Source organism: Acomys russatus, chromosome 2 (genome assembly GCF_903995435.1).
Source record: "Acomys russatus chromosome 2, mAcoRus1.1, whole genome shotgun sequence".
Lineage (NCBI taxonomy): Eukaryota > Metazoa > Chordata > Mammalia > Rodentia > Muridae > Acomys > Acomys russatus.
This window is the reverse complement of record NC_067138.1, coordinates 27024376-27042727: the sequence shown is the minus strand read 5'-3', so window position 1 is coordinate 27042727 and position 18352 is coordinate 27024376. Positions and strand designations below refer to the sequence as shown.

The following is an 18352-nucleotide window of genomic DNA, read 5'->3' as shown; positions in this document are numbered from 1 at the left end:
AGTTCTTTGTATATTCTGTTTGTTAGTCCTCTGTCAGATATATATCTGGCAGAGCTTCTCATTCTTTGGTTGATTGTTGAATTAGCTGTGAAGAAGCATTTCAGTTTTATGAAGTCTTGCTTGTCAAGTATTGGCCTTAACTCTTGGGCAAATGCAGTTGTGTTCAGGCCATCCTTTTCTATATTATATAGGGCACTGCCTGTTTTTGTTTTTCCTATTAGTTTCATTCCCAGGATCATTTATGGAAGATGGTTTATTTATCCCAGCTCATGTTTTTGGTATCGTTGTCAAATATTAAATGGCCCAAATGATATGAATTCATGTTTGGGCCTTTGATTTTGTTCCATTGGTCTATATGTCTGTTTTTGTGCCATTACCATATTGGGTTTTTATTGTTGTTATTTGGTTGTTTTTTGTTTTTTTGAGACAGAGTTTCTCTGTATAGCCTTGGCTGTCCTGGACTCACTTTGTAGATCAGGCTGGCCTCAAACTCACAGAGATCCTCCTGCCTCTACAGGCATATGCTACCATGCCCAGCTCCATATTGCTCTTATTACTGTTTATATGCTAATACCTGGAATCGTAATCCTTTCAACATGTTCTTTTTGTTCAGCATTTGTTTGGATATTGTGGTTCCATATCAGTTTTAGGATAAGGTTGGGTTTTCTTGTTTTATGTTTTATTTTTATTTTTCCTATTTCTATGAAGAATGAGATGGGGGTTTTTAATTGGAATTAGATTGAATCTGTAAATTGCTTTTGGCAGAATGGTCATTTTCAGAGTATTTTGAGTCTGTTCATTAGGGACATTGGCCTATAGTTTGTTTGTTTTGTTTTTTGTTTTTGTTTGTTTGTTTGTTGTTGTTATGTCTTTACCTGGTTTGATTATTAGAGTGATACTGACTTTGTAGGAATTTAGGCATGCTCCTTCTGTTTCTATTTTTTTGAATAATTTAAGAAGGATTTTTTTGTAGATCTTCTTTGAATTTCTCATAGAAGTTTAGAAGTTTGCTGTGAATTCATCTAACCCTAGACTGACTTCCCTCCCCATCCCCCAGCTAGAAGGGTTTTATTTATGCTTCAGTCTTCCTATATATTATGAGTCTGTTTAAGTTGTTAACATTTTCTTAGTTTAATTTTATCAATTTTTTTATGATTTCCCAAATAGAGTACAGGTTTTAAAAAATATTCCCATATAATATTCTGAATATCTTTGGTGTCTGTTATACTGTTTACCTGCTCATTTCTGATTCTGCTTATTTGGGACCCCTCTTTCTTTTGGTTAGTCAGGTAAAGAGTCTGTCTTGTCTTCTCAAAAAACCAAATCTTAGAGTTTATTTATTTATTTATTTATCATTGATTTTTTTTTTTCTCTTTTGATTTCATAATTTCTTACTATTGTCTGGGTTTGGATTTGATGTATTTTTTCCCCTCAACTTTTTGAGTTGTAGCATTAAGACATTTATTTGTGATTTTTTTTAATGTAGACACTTAGAGCTATAAATTTCCTTTATAGGACTGTTTTTGATGTGTCTCAGAGATTTTTTTTGTCTTGTGTTTCATTTTTATTTAGTTCTAGAAAGTTGTTGTTTAAATTTTCTTTTCTTGATTTTTATCTTTGCCCATTTATCATTCTATAAGAGTTGTTAATTTCCATGAGCTTGTATATTTTCTTTTCTTCCTCTTTTTTCCCTTTCTTTCTTCCTTCCTTTCTTCCTTGCCTCCTCATCTTCTTTTTTTCCTTCTTCTATTCTTTTTGAGTTTTTGAGACAAGGTTTCACTGTGCAATAGCCTTGGCTTTCCAAGTGCTGGGATTAAAGGCATGTGCCACCACCACCCAGAAATTCCAGAGATTGTTTGATGAGAATTTTAAGTTTTATTGTATTCTGTTCAGATATGATACAAGGAGTTATTTCAATCTCTGTGAATTCATAAAGATTTGTTTTGTGTCCCAGTACATTGTCTGTTTTAGAAAAGCCTTTGTTGCTGAGTAGAATGTATATAGTCTTTGGTTCTATAGATACCGGTTAAGTCCATTAGATGTATGGTGTCAGTTTATTCTGATGTTTCTCAGTCTTTTTCTTTTCTTTTCTTTTTTTTTTTTTTTCAGATTACCTGTCTATTATAGAAAGTGGGGTGTTGAAAACACCTATTATTAGTATGTTGGTGTAAATCTGTGTCTTTAAATCTAGTGGTAGACTTTTAATGAAATTGGGTACCCCAAAATGTGGTGCATATATGTTTAAGACAGTAATGTCTTCTTGTTAAACTGTTCCCTCACTTGGAATGAGGTTCTCTCTTTTATCTCTTCTGAGTTTTCGTTTGAAATCTATTTTGTTGGAGATTAGGATAATATCACCTACATGCTTCTTGTCTGGATTGGAATACTTTTGTTTATCTTTTTATTCTAAGTTGGTACCTATCCTTAAATCTAAGATGTGTTTTTTGTAGATGGCAGATAGATGGATTTTGTTTCTTGTTCTTTTCTGGTAGTCTGTGACTTTTTATTGAAGATTTGAAGCCACTGATTTTCAAATTTGTTAATGAAATATACTAATTGTGTACATTGTGTTGTTGTTTTTTTGGTGTTGTTTGTGTTCTCAGTGATATTTTGAAATTTAATGATAACTATGGCTTTGTATGTTTTTCCATAGTATCTCTGCTATGCTCATTCTTCTCTATAGCCTGACATAGTGCTTCCTGTATTTTTTTTTTTTTTTTAGGTTTCATTTGCTAGTTATATTTTTTAAAGGTTATTTATGTTGTGGGAAGTTTTTCTTTCTCCTTCAATCATGGCAGATAGTTTTCTTGGGTATGTTAGTCAAGGTTAGCCATCATAGTCTTTTGGGACTTGGAATGCCTTATTCTAAGGATCTTCTGGATTTCAAAGTCTCCATGTAAAAATCAGCAGTTAATTCTGATGGGGCTTCCTTTATATATGAATTATGTTTTTTTTTCTCTTGTAGCTTTTAATACATAGTCTTTGTTAAGTATATTTAGGGTTTTTTGTTTGTTTTTTTTTAAACTGTGATCTGCCCTGGGGATTTTCTTTTCTGCTCTTGTCTATTTGGTGTTCTCTGTGCTTCTTGTATTTGTATGTATATGCCTTTTTCTTAGTTTGGGAAAGTTTGCTTCTATGATATTATTGAAGATTTATGCCACTGAGTTGGGATTATTCTTCATCTATGTCTATAACTTAGAGGTTTGCTTTTTTCCTGTTGTCCCACATTTTCTATCTGTTGTGTTTTTAGACATTTTTTATATTTATTGTTTATTTGTTCTAAATCACCTCCTTTCTTTTTTAGTTCTGATATTCTACCTTCTGTTCGATTGATTCTACTAATAAGGCTTTGCTTTGAGTTTTCTAGGTGAACTGTTGGGTTTTTCAGTTCCATCTTCATTTCAACTTCAGCCATCTTGAGTGTTTGTATCTTCTGATGAATTCACTTCTCAAGTCTTGATTAGCCTTTGTCATTTCTATCAGACTTATGTTTGTGTTTTCTTGGGCATCACTCAGGCATTTATTCTCAAGGTCTTCCTCTTTGAATTTTTTGAGCTACTGTTTTGCATCTTCTTTAAACTCTGAATTCTTTGAGGAGGCTTATGATTGTTCTTATAATTATGTGTCTTGTTCATCTAGGTAGTTATCATTGACAGACATTTCTACAAGACTGACAAGTTTTGGAGAGAAGATATTTGCTTGCTCTTTCATATTTTTGGTATATTTTAGAATCGACTCTAGGCATGTGGACCTATTTTGTTAGCTCCGAGTTTCTTATGGACAGAGTATGCTTGGGCAGAAGAAAGGGTGGAAATGAATTGGGTGGGATGAAGTCAGGTGAAAGGGATACTGGGCTTGTGTATAGGATGGTCTCCCTGTTACAAGCTCAGAGTGTGGAGAAGTAGATCTTGCTGTGTAGAATGTTGGCTATGGTATGGAAGAGTCCTGTGGCTCGGGGGATAGTTATGAAGGATCCTGGATGAAGCCTAGAGCTTCTTTGCTGTGCTGGCAAGAGAGGAGGATGTGAGGTTGTGAGACATCGGCCTACTGAGTGGAGTGGTTGCAGCAAATTGCATAAGGGATCTGTAGATGGTCATAGATAGGGCATATCTTGGAGGAAGCCTACTGGTTGGCTATGGCACAGGCTGGGACATCAGACTAGCCTGGCACACAGGTTGTTGGACTTGGGTAGATCCAGATGGTTGAGGAAAAGGCATGTATGGGGAGGTCAAGGGGATTCATCTCGGTAGGCCTGGAAGATGACATGGGAACTCTGGTGTAGTGGAGACAATTACTGATCTGACTTCTTCAAGGAGATTACAGCTCTTAAAAGTTCGGTGTCAAAAAAATTACTGTAGGCTGGCAGCTAAACTTTTATAATAGTGACCTTTGGAGGACATTTCAGATTTAAACTAGAGCTATTTCATACTCAGAAGTAGGCTTCTGATTAGAACTCTGGAAGAATGATTATAGATAGAGTCACCTTTTAAAAGTACTGGTTAAATGGGAAGCTTGAAAGAAGGTATGAGGAAGTATGGATGTCTGCATACATCATGTACTTTTTCCATGTCTCTTTGTGTAACTCAGAATTTCTTAGAAAAATCAACTGAGAGAGAAACTCGCCAAGAATATGCTCTGGCTATGATTCAGTGCAAAGTCCTGAAACAGTTGGAGAATTTGGAACAACAGAAGTATGATGATGAAGATATCAGTGAAGACATCAAATTTCTTTTGGAAAAACTTGGTGAGAGTGTCCAGGACCTTAGGTGTGTTATTTTCTTCATCATTGTCATCATAATTATTTGAGATAGGGACTCATTATGTAGCTCTGGCTGTTCTGGAACTCAATGTGTAGACCAGGCTGGCCTCAAATTCACAGAGCTCTGCCCACCTCTGCTGGGATTAAAGTTGTATATCACCATGCCTAGCATTAACATTCCTTTAAAAATTGTTACCTACTAAATCCGTTGAGATTTATTTGACCTTGATTCCTGGACAGAAGGGACCCTGCCCCAGTCTCGTGAGTGCCTGGACCTATTTATGTGCATGGTGGGTTATATAACGTTATAAAGAAAATCTACATTGATTGCAAAGTGTGAAAATAGTATATACCTATGATATGCTATATTTCTGCTGAAACAATTTACATTGTTAACTGTAGCTTAGAACATTTGGGTATTCTTATTTGGAGAGATTCCCATCATTTTCTTTACAGAACACTAATTGGGGAATGTGTATAGCTGGCTTATGTCTGTTTTTATCATTAGGCTTAGAGTAGGATTATGAAAATGCTAGCTTACTTATATTATACTCACTTGTCTACATTAAGTAACTTAAAACAGGACATTCAGGTCAATTTACCCTCTATATCCTGGTTATGCTGAATTGTCTGTCAATATTAATGGTTACATCTTTTAACACTGTAATTGAAAGTAAGTCCAAGTATGTCTTGATAACTGTTAGCTTAGTAGCTCTATTAGTTATTTTTCTCATTCTGTTAATCAAACTGAACAAGAGTAAGGTGTTAATCCCACCAAATGAGAGCAAAGACCATTACCCAGACTCTTTGTTGAGATTAAGTAAGCTTTATTTTCTGTTAGGGCTCTCTCGCTAAAGCAGGGTTTGAAACAGTAGCATTTAACATAGGAAAACGTGGGCTTTATATAGCTCCCCAAACTGCAAGGCTAGGGAGTTTACAAGGGTTGGGAGTTTACAGAGGAATTATAGTTATGTTGGAATTTGGCTAAACATTTTGGAATTATTTGGTTGCACATCTTATCATCAGGGCACATTCAAGATATGAATCAAACTTCATCAAGTGGGGAGCATGTCAAATTCCAGCAACAGAGTAAAGCAAGGTCAACATGAATTCTGTAGTGAACAGAAATGAACTTACTCTAATCTTACAATAAAATGGCTTCTATCCTTAAGATGGAGTCAGGCTGGTTCATCAATTCCTGTGATTAAATACTCTGACAACTAACTTAAGGGAGAAAGGTTGATTTTGACTCAGTTCCAGTGTGTGCACCTTCTATCCTGGCATAGAAGTCATGGTGGCTGGAGCTTGTGACAGCTGACTACATCAGCAGTCAAGAAACAGGAAGGGATAAATGCTTGTGCTCAAGTCACCTGCTTCTTACAACTCAGGATCCAGCCTAGGGAGTAGTGCCATTTAAAAATGGGCAAGTCTTTGTGCCTTGTCTTCATTGCTTTCTTGTTGCTATGATAAAATAATAAAATACCCAGACAAAAGTAACTTAAGGGAAAAAGTATATGTTAGCTTACAGTTACTGAGCGATATAGTCATAATAAGAAAGATATGGTAACAAATAGAGAAGGCATGGCGGCCGCAACAGGAGTTGGCTGATCGATCACATTACATCTGTTCTCAGAAATCAGAGAGTGAACAGGGTCCATCCTCAGTAACCCATTTCTTCCAACAAGACTCCACCTTCTAAAGATAACACAGTCATCTCCAGGAGCACCACCATCAAGGGACCAAGTGTATAAACATGAGACTGTATGGGCCGTTTCACATTCAAACCAGAAACTTCAATTAACCTAATCTAGATAAGCTATTGTGGCTAGAGGTATGCCCCAGCTTGTTCTAGATCTCATCGAGTTGACAAATTAGTAATGAAACCGCATTTTAAAACAAACACGTTACCCGTACATTAATGTATTGAGTTTGCTAATATATACAGACTTTTTTGCTTTTAAGTTTGAAAGAGGTTATTTCAAGAAATCATGTTTATATTATAGGAGACATACTTAAAATTTTATATGGATACATGTAATTTTTGTTTTTGTTATACAATAGGGTATGCTATGTTATTTTAAGATTATCTACTTTTTACATATGTTCACAATAATAGGACCTCAAAAATCACACTCCTTTGACTTTCATGGTAAAAATCATTTTTCCCACTAAAACATTCCAAAATTTAATTGGGAGTAAAGATTTTGGAAACAAGTAATGATTTTTATATTTCATACCAAACATTCAATTTTGGTAATGTTGGATCTTAGTTCCTGTGATTTGTTGGAGATTAAATTGTTTAAATTTACAGTAGTGGCTAATATATAGAGGCCAGTCAGTCTTTATTGTTATTATTGTTATTTTTTGAAACAGTGTCTTACTATGTAGCCTTGGCTGGCATAGAAGTGGATATGTAGATCAGGTTGGCCTTGAACTAACAAAGTGCTGCTTGCCTCTGCTTCCTGTGTGCTGGGATTAAAGGTGTGTCATTAAGCCCAGCTTCAGTTTTTGTAATTAAGTAATATTTTAGTTTGATTAATTTTGGAGTAGCTCTCAGATTCTTATAACCGGAATTTTAAATAATTTTATAGCTCATTTGATGAATACAGTTCAGAACTCAAATCTGGAAGGCTGGAATGGAGTCCTGTACACAAGTCTGAGAAATTTTGGAGAGAGAATGCTGTGAGGTTAAATGAGAAGAACTATGAACTCTTGAAGTGAGTGTGGACCCCATGTTGTGCTCTGTACTTACTTAGATCCTCGGTAGCACTTAGCCTTGTTACTCCCTAAGTCCTAGGTGTTCTGTGGTTTTAGCTTATATTTTCTTGTCAAATAATGTGTTGAGTGCCTTTTATGTTTTTGATCAGTAGATGACATCTTCTCTTGGAGAAGTGCCTGCTCAATTCGATGAGCTTTCTTTCTTTCTCTTTTTTAAATGGGAACTTGATATTCTGATTTTTTTTCTCTTTTTTTTGTCATGCATTCATTGAGACTATTTTTACCTTATTTGGGTTCATGCCATTTTACGTTTTAACTGTGCCCTTGATAAACAGAAACTTTTAAATTTAGGAGACTCAATTTACTAATTTTTCTATGTATGTCTAGTGCTTTTTCTGTGTCTTGGATAAGATTTTGATTATGATCTTTTTCTGTGCTACTGGGATTAAACGTAGTGCCTACTGCATGTGAGGTAAGTGCTCTACTCAATAGGCTATATTCATTTGATTTTTTAAAAAAGTTTTTCTCTCTCATTTCTTCTTCTTTATTTTTTTATTCTCTTCCTCAACCCTCCCTTTTTTGAGATGGGACTCACTTTGTAGCCTAGGCCTGATCTTGAACTCATGACAATCCTTCTGACTCAGCCTCTCACATGCTGGGATTATAGGTGTGTGTTATTACTTTCTGCCTGTCTGACCTTCCTTTTTTTTTTTTTTGGAAGATTTCTACTAAATAGTATTTCCAAGTCTGCTATAGCAATTAATAACTCTCAAGTGTGTAATAGTTTCTATATCAAAACAACCTATTAATTGCTATTTACACTATGAAGATATTTTGTATGGAAATTTTATTCATAGAAACTGTGTTGTTTGGGCTTATTTTACATCTCCAGTATATCTGGAGTTGAATTGTGGCTGTGCAGTAGAAACCAAAATTTACTTTTGTCCTCTTTACATAGTATTTAACTGAAAACAGTACTTACTAGGTTGTGGATGTTTCTCAGTGGGTGAGAATGATGCTTACTACACAGTCCCTAGGCTCCCTAGCACATATGTAAGAGGCTGGGTATGGACTTGTGTACCTGTGACCTCCAGTGTGCTGTGAGCAGGGGTCAGGTGGACAGACGGAAAGGTCTCCAGAGCTTATCACCTGCCAACCTAGTCAAAAAATTTTAGCAATTTTCATATTTATTGAAATACTATGTCTCAAGGAAATCAGACAGGGAATGATAGAGAAAGACACCCGAGGCCGTCTCTGGCCTCTGCATTCGTGCACATGGAATTAAAAAACAAAAATAGCAGTTCCCTTTGGGTTCAGCAGCTCCGTTCTTGTCATGATGACTAAATGTGTACACTTCCCATTTGTAGTACGATATTTATATACCATATAATGAATCTATTTAAAAATACAATTCAGGTTTTTTTTTTAGTATATTTATAGTAGTCTACACTTACCAGCAATCTTAATTTTGAACATTACACAATTGATATTTCTGGGCTAAATTTATTTCAGAATCTTGACAAAACTTTTGGAGGTATCAGATGATCCACAAGTCTTAGCTGTTGCTGCTCATGACGTTGGAGAATATGTCCGGCATTATCCTCGGGGCAAACGGTAAAAGACAAAGATAAGCCTATGTTTTATTTTGGTTTCTTGAAACAATCCAAAATAATGGTCTTTTCAAAATCAGAGTAGTTCATTAAACAAACTAATGAAGAAAATGAACTCAATTAAAAATGAGTACTATAAAAATATAAATACACTTGCATTAATACTTTTGTGTAATTGTCAGTGGAGATTATTGGAAATATCTTATTAAAAGTTTTTTTTGTTTGCAGACTTTAATTCTATAGCCATTTTATGAACACTGTTTTTCCCCCTTGCTCATAGTTATGGAAATGATTAGAGGTCGTTATTGACTGTAGTTATAAAGCTTAGAATTAATTCCAGAGTCTGTAAGGAAAAGTTGCAGTAGATGCATAATAATATAATTGCGCATTTCAAAATATTGAGGTGTGCTTATACAATTAAATGTACTCAGCTACATTGACAACAAAACAATGGATATGTTTATTTGGCAAAAAGGCTTTTGGTACTTTAATAGGCACACAGTTGACTAGCATCTTTCCAACAGCAGAAACATGGGATGTCCCCTCGTGTAGTCAACAGACACTTCTCTAGCTCTCTGTTTGCGTTCAGCAGCACAAGCACTTCCTTATCTCAGATGTAGCTTCTGTGTGTTTTTTTTTTCCTGTTGTCCTTACTCTTTTCCTCACAAATAATCTTCTAAGATGTGGAATAATCTTTCATATTATATCCATTTCACTGCAATCTTAGAAAATTACTTTGATATCTCACATTTGATGATGATATTTGGATGATAGGCTTAACTTATTAAGGTAATCACAGCTGCTAAGATATGTTGTATCATAAAATGGTGGTATTTATTTAAGTTTCATTATCCAAGAAATATGCTATCTCATGTATTAGATATCTATGAAAAACAAGCAGTAGACATTTTCTGCTGGTTCCATGAAAAGAATCCCAGCAAAGACCTTGGATTTTTAAAGGTTCCAATTCAGAAGAAACAAAGGGAAGGAGAGAGGGAGGGTCACATGTCTAACTGTAAAAGTACAATTTCTGTTCCCCAGCTCTGCAAAGAGCATTCAGTTTCTCACAGGTGCTGACATGGAGTGTTGTTCTCTCCTGATACACATATCCCTCCTTCTGTTCATCCTAGTTCTGTCTTCCCTCCCATCCTATCTAGATCCACTCTTTTTCTCTCATCAGAAGATTAACAGGCTTCTAAGGGATAAAAATAAAATATAGTAATTGTAGTCGTAACTGTACAAAACAAGCAAACAAGGAAAAGAGCCCAAGAAGAGATATAGGAACAGAGATCCACTCATTGGCACATTTAGGAATCCTACAAAAACGCTGAACTGGAAGCCATAATATAAACACAAAGAACTTGGCATAGAGCCTTACATGCTGCCTAAGTTTCTGTGAGTTTATATGACCTTTTCTCATGCTGATTTAAAGGGCTTTGTTTTCTTTGTATCCTTGTTATTTTATGAGTTATTTTCATAGTTGCTTTTGTTGTTAGAAGGTACACTTTTGAATCAGAGGCCTGTTTTGTGTATTCAGATAAAAAGTATAGCCAACAGTTATTCTCCTAAATTACAAATTTAGTAATTGTCACTGGGGTTTAGTGGCAGAACATGTGTCTAGTAAGGTTTTTATCTCTACCACCCACATCCTACAAAATGACTTCAAGAAATTCAAATAGTCGATTGGTCATGTTTACACTTGTGACAGTTTCAATATTAGGAACCCCTTCATCCACACAGCGTTTTACTGCTGGATATATCTAGTCCTCCGCTCATGTAGGACAAAGTGAGCATCAGCCATTCACTACAACAGTGTGCTAGCAATTTGAGCACCCTTTCAAGCTCTTTACAGGGGGGTAATGTACCTTCAAAACCTGGAATGCCATAGTAGACTTTCAATTTTATATTTCTTAAAACAATTCAGTATCAAAAACCACCTTATTAGAATTGAGGCAATCTTAAAAAGCATCTGTTCTGTCTCCACATTGTAGTTGGTCAAAATGGCAGTGACTCGCTTTCCCGGTTCATAAACTTCGCCACCTCCCACGGCCTGAGCTCACCAAGGTAGATGTTGCCTCAAGTCTGCCATATGAGCAGATGGTGAAGGAAGCACAAGCAGCAGGCTTGAGGGGCAGCTCTGGGCATGAACAGACTGGAACAACACCTGCAGCAGGGCTGCCTGAATTAGCAGATTAACCTTGGCAGCTTTCAAAGATGTTTCTCCAGCTTCCAAACTGCTCTTGCCTTTCTGTCCATTCTTTGGCTGCTGAGTCAGACTCAAATTTCTGCAAGTTGTGATTAGAAATACTGATAGATATGTAAGATTATTTTTAAAAATCCTGCCTTCAAACTGAAACAGTAATGTCTTTGGTATATATTGCCATTATATAATGTGATGACCTGGTTCTATTCCTTCTTAAAATTAGACTGTACACTTCTGAAAATGAATATTTGATGAGGAAGAGTGTTCACCATTCAGCAGGGCATAATCAGTCCTGAGAGTTACTCATGCCTTCTCTCTTAAGATACAGATTTTTTACATGAGGTAAATGGCTCTTCACTATGCAAAGCTTAGTGGCACACACTTTATACAGGACACCCAAGTCACTTCTCTTATAAATTATAGTTCCGACCATTACAGGTGCTCATTGTAGAAAACGTGAAAACTGCAGAGTAGAGAAGCAATGCCTTTGGCACCATAGACACAGGCAGTGACTTCCTCGAATCCCTCTGTGTCTTTTGGAAACTGGCCACATCATAGCTCATGCGTTAGCACTTTCTTTCACTTTTTTTTTTTTTAACTGACATTGCTTGCGTTCTGATTTTTTAGTGAGAAAAGAATGAACTGCTGTTCATTTTGGTTACTTTCTGCCATTTCCTGAAATAGACACAAGAAGATAAGTGTGTACTTAAGAGGTTTTAAAAACATTATTATGATGCAGACTAATTTAGACTCCCAACCACTAGTGTGCAAGAATATCATTTTTATGACCCTTTCCGGTAGGAGCAGGAAGAACTACTGTTTCTTTTTAACGTCTTGTAGGAAGGAAAACATAGCATCTTGTATCTTTTTCTTATATTTTGTTTATTTAACATAGTTTAAGAATGTCAGCTGTTACATTTAAAATAAACACTGTTAAAGCTTGCTGTTTACATTATGTTAAACATTACAGTTATTATATTAAAGTATACTTACATTACTTTTTAATCATAGATCAGGCAGTAATAGTGAAAGCTGTTAGGTCATGGGTACCCTCACGAGTGTTGTTTTGTCCTGGGCTCTGTGCATTGCTTCATGGAGCCCTTCACTGAAACCTACGTGAAGTGCTTTCTTCCTCTACTTTTTTGCTCAGAAAAAGTTTTCTAGTTAGAGATTTGTTAAAATCTCTTACATTATTTTTTTAATCTAATTATGCTTCCTAAGTGTAAGAGAAACAGTAATCCTGGAAAGTGTGTCTGCTGTGAGGACTGCAGAAGGTAAAATCAGGAGTTAGCTCAGTGCCTTACGTTATGTGCATTATAACTCGTTCTCAAGTATGTGCTCATTTTCATTGTTCATGGATTCAAAACTAGTGGATTTGCTTACTTGCTAAAATTATGTTTTAAAGCTCATGTAAATAATGATGGCACTTCTGCAATCATTCATGAACATGTATAGAGCCACGGAAAACATTGAGTCCTTGATGGACCCATTACCAATTGAGGTGGAGCAAGGCTGAGTTCTGCCCTTTTGTTTTTTGTTTTGTTTTGTTTTGTTTTGTTTTGAGACAGGGTTTCGCTGTGTAGCCTTGGCTGTCCTGGACTCACTTTGTAGACCAGGCTGGCCTCGAACTCACAGAGATCTGCCTGCTTCTGCCTCCTAAGTGCTGGAATTACAGGTGTGCTCCACTGTGCCCAGCTAAAGTTCTGCCCTTTTTGTGCTCCCTCTTCTACTATAAACATGTACTGTTTACATGATCTGTTTGGTGCCATGCTTGTATCTTGTGTTTGCTTTTTTTTTTTTTTTTTTTTAATTTTTGTGTTTAAAATGGCTCATCAGTATGGTGCTGAAATTCTGTGTAGTTTTCCAAGCTCAAGAGGCTAGTCACTTGGAGAAAATGCATGTGTCAGGTAAACTACTTTTAGGCCAGGGTACTTACAGGGCCCAGAGAACAGCTCTGAAGCTGGATAGGAGCTCAAAGTATGTGATAAGGTGCTTTGTAGGCAATGTTAAAAATTTTGGTGCCTTTGTTAAACAGCAGAGTCACTGAACTGCTTTAAAGGGGGAAAACAATATTCAAGATTTTGCAAAGATTGCTTTGATGACAGGGAAGAGAGTGGATAGAGCAGGAACAACCCCTACCATTATTGACCAGGCAGCGGGGCTTACTGCAGTGTGAAACATGGGCTTTGTGTCTTTTGATCATTACCAATGACTCTGTAATGGATTTATATTTGTTCTCTGTATTTGGCAATTATTGCAAATTACCTGCTTAATGTGATATGTTTGACTAATAGCTGAGCTGAGCTGAGCTGACATAACAGATAGCATTTCAAAGTGCAGTGGCTGGCATATTGTAAGCACTTGATGTTTAATTGCTTTGTTGTTCTTCTACCTATCTATTCCTAACTGGTACAAGAAGCCTGGGAGGCTATCTTAAAGCACCAAATGCCCTCTTGCATTGAGATGTCCTATGACACTAATAAGTAGCAAGCATAGTCCACTGGACAGTACTTGTAGATGAAGAACGGACAGGGAAACCCATACTCTGGGGCTGGAATTAAGAGACTGCAAAGCTCTGTTTATAATGATATTATTGTAGAGAACAGAGTCCCAAAGCATGGCCACTTTTATGTAATGTTTGTGTCTGTACTAAATGGACTGTAGGTTGTTGTGGATATGATTGTTAGAAGAGAAAGCAGTGTGATTGTAAGTTGCCTTGATTCAGAAGCTTGATTTTCTTTGCTTTATAGCCATGTGACATGTCCTGACATTACAAGAAAAAAGCTTTCTTAAAATTAGGTCTTCCAAGAAATTAACACAAGTGCTCTTTATCCTTTGTCCTTTGTTATCTATGTCTAAACCTGTGTCTATGAGATAATACATCCACTAGTGGACTTCATATTGATTTTGTGAAAATTAATTAGAATTACATATTGATTGCATGCTAGAAGTTAATACTTAGCTGCCTTGAATTCTTTGATGTACCCAGGTAGGTGATAGATTCATAAATGAGAGTGTCAGTTAGATTGAACACTAGAAATTTAAAGAAGACATATTCAAATGTATTTGTTACTTTTCTATTATGATAAAACACCATGACCAAAGCAAATTGGACATATTGTTTCAGAGAATTGGAGTCGGTTTGGGCATAGGAAAGGCATGGCAACAAGAGTGGCTGAGATCTCACATCCATAAGCTGGAGGCAGAGAGAGCACACTGGGAATGGCACAGGTCTTTTGAAACCTTAATCCTGTCCCCAGTGACACATATCCTAGTCTTTCCCAGATAGTTTCATCCGCTGCAGAATCATGAACCTGTGCAGATTATTCTCATTCATCCTCACAGTCTGTAGGTAATTGAGAGTGATGTAAGATGTAATGTTAGCTTACTTCAGTTAGTTGTAACTTTTGTTTTGGAAATCCTTTGGGCATTTGGTATTTGCACTTTTCAGTTGTAACCAGCATCAATTAGAAAGAAATGACATCTTCACCAAGTCTTTTCTGTTGTGCAGGGTTATTGAGCAGCTTGGTGGAAAGCAGCTGGTGATGAACCACATGCACCATGAAGACCAGCAGGTCCGCTACAATGCTCTCCTGGCGGTGCAGAAGCTCATGGTGCACAACTGGTATGCCTGGGCAGCTGTCTTACTTGCACATTGCTCTGCTAGCTGTCACATACTTATCCTAAGAGCTCTTATGCAATACTCCAGTGAATTATTGGTGATCTTAGAAAAAGTCTACATACATATTGCTAATATAGAGCAAAGACTTATTTTTAAAAAATGAGCTGAATAGTCATAGGAAGGTATAGATTGCTGATATAAAAAATTATTTCAGCTGTAACTGAAAAGGCTCTTGTGGCAAAAACAAATGCAGGTTCCTTAGAGTTGTGTGGACACAGCTGGACTGCAGATTCCTTTCTAGGTCTGCAAGGTGTCTAAAGTGTAAAGTCAACCAAACAACTTTGTATCAGTTCACAGGAAAACATTGGAAGCTTGTAGCTTGACTCAAATTCCATGGTCATGGACATTGATTAGTGTTTTGCTTTTGAAGTAATCAGAGTCATACTTTTTCCTGTCTTTTTTTTTTTTTTTTTTAACTGAGATTATTGATCTTTTTGTATTTTCTCTAAAGACTGAACATAATGGTGAGTCCTTGGTGTGCTATATAGAACAAGTGAGATTCCCCTTTGGAACAGGGGTAGGTAGGTTGTTCAACACTGGAATAGATCACATAGTTGTACCATACTGAAGCATGTTCTAATTTGAGACTATTTTTGTTAAAGTACAAGGAATATCTATAAATCTCCTGTAGCTCACAGAAGTGTGATCACTATTTCCAAAGGAAAGAATTAATGGTACATTAGAATGGGTCAGTCAGATACAGTTCAGGAGAGGATCCTAGGTTTGCTGCTGTACAAAGTGTGACAGTACTGCCAGTAAGCAGTTTTCTTATAAACACCGACGTCTTTGCGGGCTTACAACAGTGTCTTTTTGAGTGTTTGGATTATTCCTGTTAAGTGCTGGCCTGAAGATAGAATAGAAGTGGGTGTAGCTTTACATTGGTCAATTAGACAGGCTTCTCTGAATAGGCCAAAACAGTTATGCTGAGGTGACAGTGGGAAGGAGCCAGCTATGCAGCCCTATAGATGGAAGAAATGAGACAGGAAATACAGGAAGCGGAAATAAACATGTCTTAAAGCAACACATAAAGATTTCAGTACTGGGTGGTACTGAGATATTGTAGGGAGGTACTGGGTACTGAAAATACTCCTCAGGGCACAGGCAGCTCCCACAGTAGAACTGCAGTGCTCTATGGTTTTATTAAGACTGAGGAAGTAACTGGAAGTTATACAGTAAGCCCCAGTAAGGATGGATACATTTAGGAGTACAGTTGCATGGTGTCTTGTATGCTGTAGTTTGAGGCATAGATGAATTAAAAGCCACTGAAAAGTTTTTTTTCTTTAAAGATGTATTCATTTTTATTTTATGTGTATGAGTGTTTTGCCTGTATGTGCATGCAGTGCCTATAGAGGCCAGAGCAGGGTGTCAGATTCTTGGAACTGGAACTTCAGAGGATGGTGAGTGCTATGTGGGTACTGGGGGCCCAGCCTGCATCTTCTGGAACAGGATCAGCGCTCTTTCACTGGGGAGCCGTTGCTCTAGCCTGTTTGGTTTTTTTGAGACAAGATCTTACTAAGTAGCCCTGGCTGGTCTGGTACTCATTTTGTAAATCAAGCTGGTTTTGAACTTACAGAGATCTACCTGTCTCTGCTTCACAAGTGCTGGCATTAGAAGCATATGTTACCACTCCTGACCCATTGAAAGGTTTTTTGTTTTTGTTTTTGTTTTTGTTTTTTTAAATTGGGGGATGGCAAGATTGAGTTTATGTTAAAAAAAAAATCACTTTGACTCCTTTGTGGCTAGTGGATCTCACCAGAGTGAGTCTTGAGAGCAAGAAGGTTGTTTGGGTTAGTTTAGCTCCTAGGGCTGGGGCTAGCAGTATATACCGCGTTCTGAAGTGTTTCTGCTTTTCCCCGACTTGTGCAGGAACAGGGCCCTCCAAAAGTGGCTTTGGATTTAAACAAAACTGTGGGTGTCACCAAAACACAGACACTCTCACTGGGTTTCTCTTCCTGTGTCACTGTTTTTGGAGTTAAGTTTTACAATGTAAATTAGTAATTTGGGAGTTTATATATTTTGGCTAGTTTATATCTCTTAAGGAATTAGTTTAACAAATGCTCACATTTAATACAGTGGGAGGCTATTTTAACTATGGACTTAAATTTATTTCCAAGATGTTTTTCTAAAGTTTTTGTAGAAATAAGTTTAATTTCTCCACTTTAATTTCTTCCCATTAAATGGCCTCAGGCATGGTGTTTTTTCTTTTTTTGTTTCTTTAGGGGCAGGCTGCTGTTTGTTTAAATGTTTATTCCTGATATGATTTAAAAAACAAAAAAAGTATGTGTAATAGAATGTTGACCTTATTCTTTGCCTGTAGAGAAAAAATTTTGGTTGAGGATTTTTGTGGTTAAGTGATCATACATTGAAGGGTTTTATCCCCTCTTGTATGCCACTCGTGTCTGATTTATATTTGTGATTGTATGTAGACACTGATTTGTGTCGACTAGCTGGTGGGAATACCCTTTTTCCCCTTGCCCAGTCTATTTTTACTTTGGAGGCTAATGTATTTCCTGTACCTTCTTTATAAACAGATTTTTACAGAAAGATTAGAATTCAGTTGTGACCTTTACATTTTGATGCAGCTTTTATGTTTTCATGGATGTTTGAACCAGAGAATGAAAAATTAGGTAATGGTAGTTTGTTTCTATGTCAGATTAATTTAGACTAGAGTCTCATATGGAATGTAAGCCTTCTGCAAATTCTCTCTTCAGTGGAAAAGCAGTCTGGATTCATCTCTTGGTTTAGTGTCTATATGCAGCCTGGTTATAACTGCTGGTACAGGCTGCCTTTCTATTTACCTAAGATGGGCGTGGGTTGCTTTGTTGTTTTTGAGACAGGATTTCACTTATAATCTAGGATAGTCTGGAAGTTAGTATGTAGCCCAGACCTGCTGGCTGTGAACTTACTGCTGTTCTGGTTCCGTTCCCAAGTGCTGGGATTGCAGGTATGAGCGTTCATGGTTAGAAGAATATTTTTGGGTATGTATTTGGTTTGTCTTTCTCTCTCCCTCTCTTTTCCCTTCCTTCCTGCCTTCCTTAAACAAACAAACAAACAAACAAACAAACAAACAAAAAACCCGAAACAACCCACTAAAATAGGCTCTGATGTTTTACATATGTTTATTAATTTCATATTGTGAAGTTCTCTGAGAATTATTTATATTTATACCAAGTAAAAACCTTGTTTCTGTAATACATTTAAAAATTTGAAGTATAATTTCAAACTTTAAGTATAGATTAGATATTTATAAAATCATATGAATAGGCCAGTTATGAGTCTTATTTTGAGTTTATTTTAAGAAGTTAAATTGTAAGTTTCTTAAAAAATATAGATTTAGGTTTGAGTTTATATAACATGAAATCTAGAGTTAAACACCATAT

General features: G+C 36.4%; 1 protein-coding gene across 2 annotated transcripts in view; it reads left to right on the top strand.

The window, feature by feature from the left end:
* The window catches only part of Atp6v1h (ATPase H+ transporting V1 subunit H), a 69079-nt gene that overhangs the window by 37901 nt on the left and 12826 nt on the right, over positions 1-18352 (top strand). For both annotated transcript variants that reach the window (XM_051159559.1, XM_051159549.1), the window contains 4 exons: positions 4588-4766; positions 7351-7476; positions 8990-9091; positions 14802-14915. In XM_051159559.1, the coding sequence (XP_051015516.1) occupies positions 4588-4766; positions 7351-7476; positions 8990-9091; positions 14802-14915 (521 nt within the window). The remainder of the gene's footprint in view (positions 1-4587; positions 4767-7350; positions 7477-8989; positions 9092-14801; positions 14916-18352) is intronic.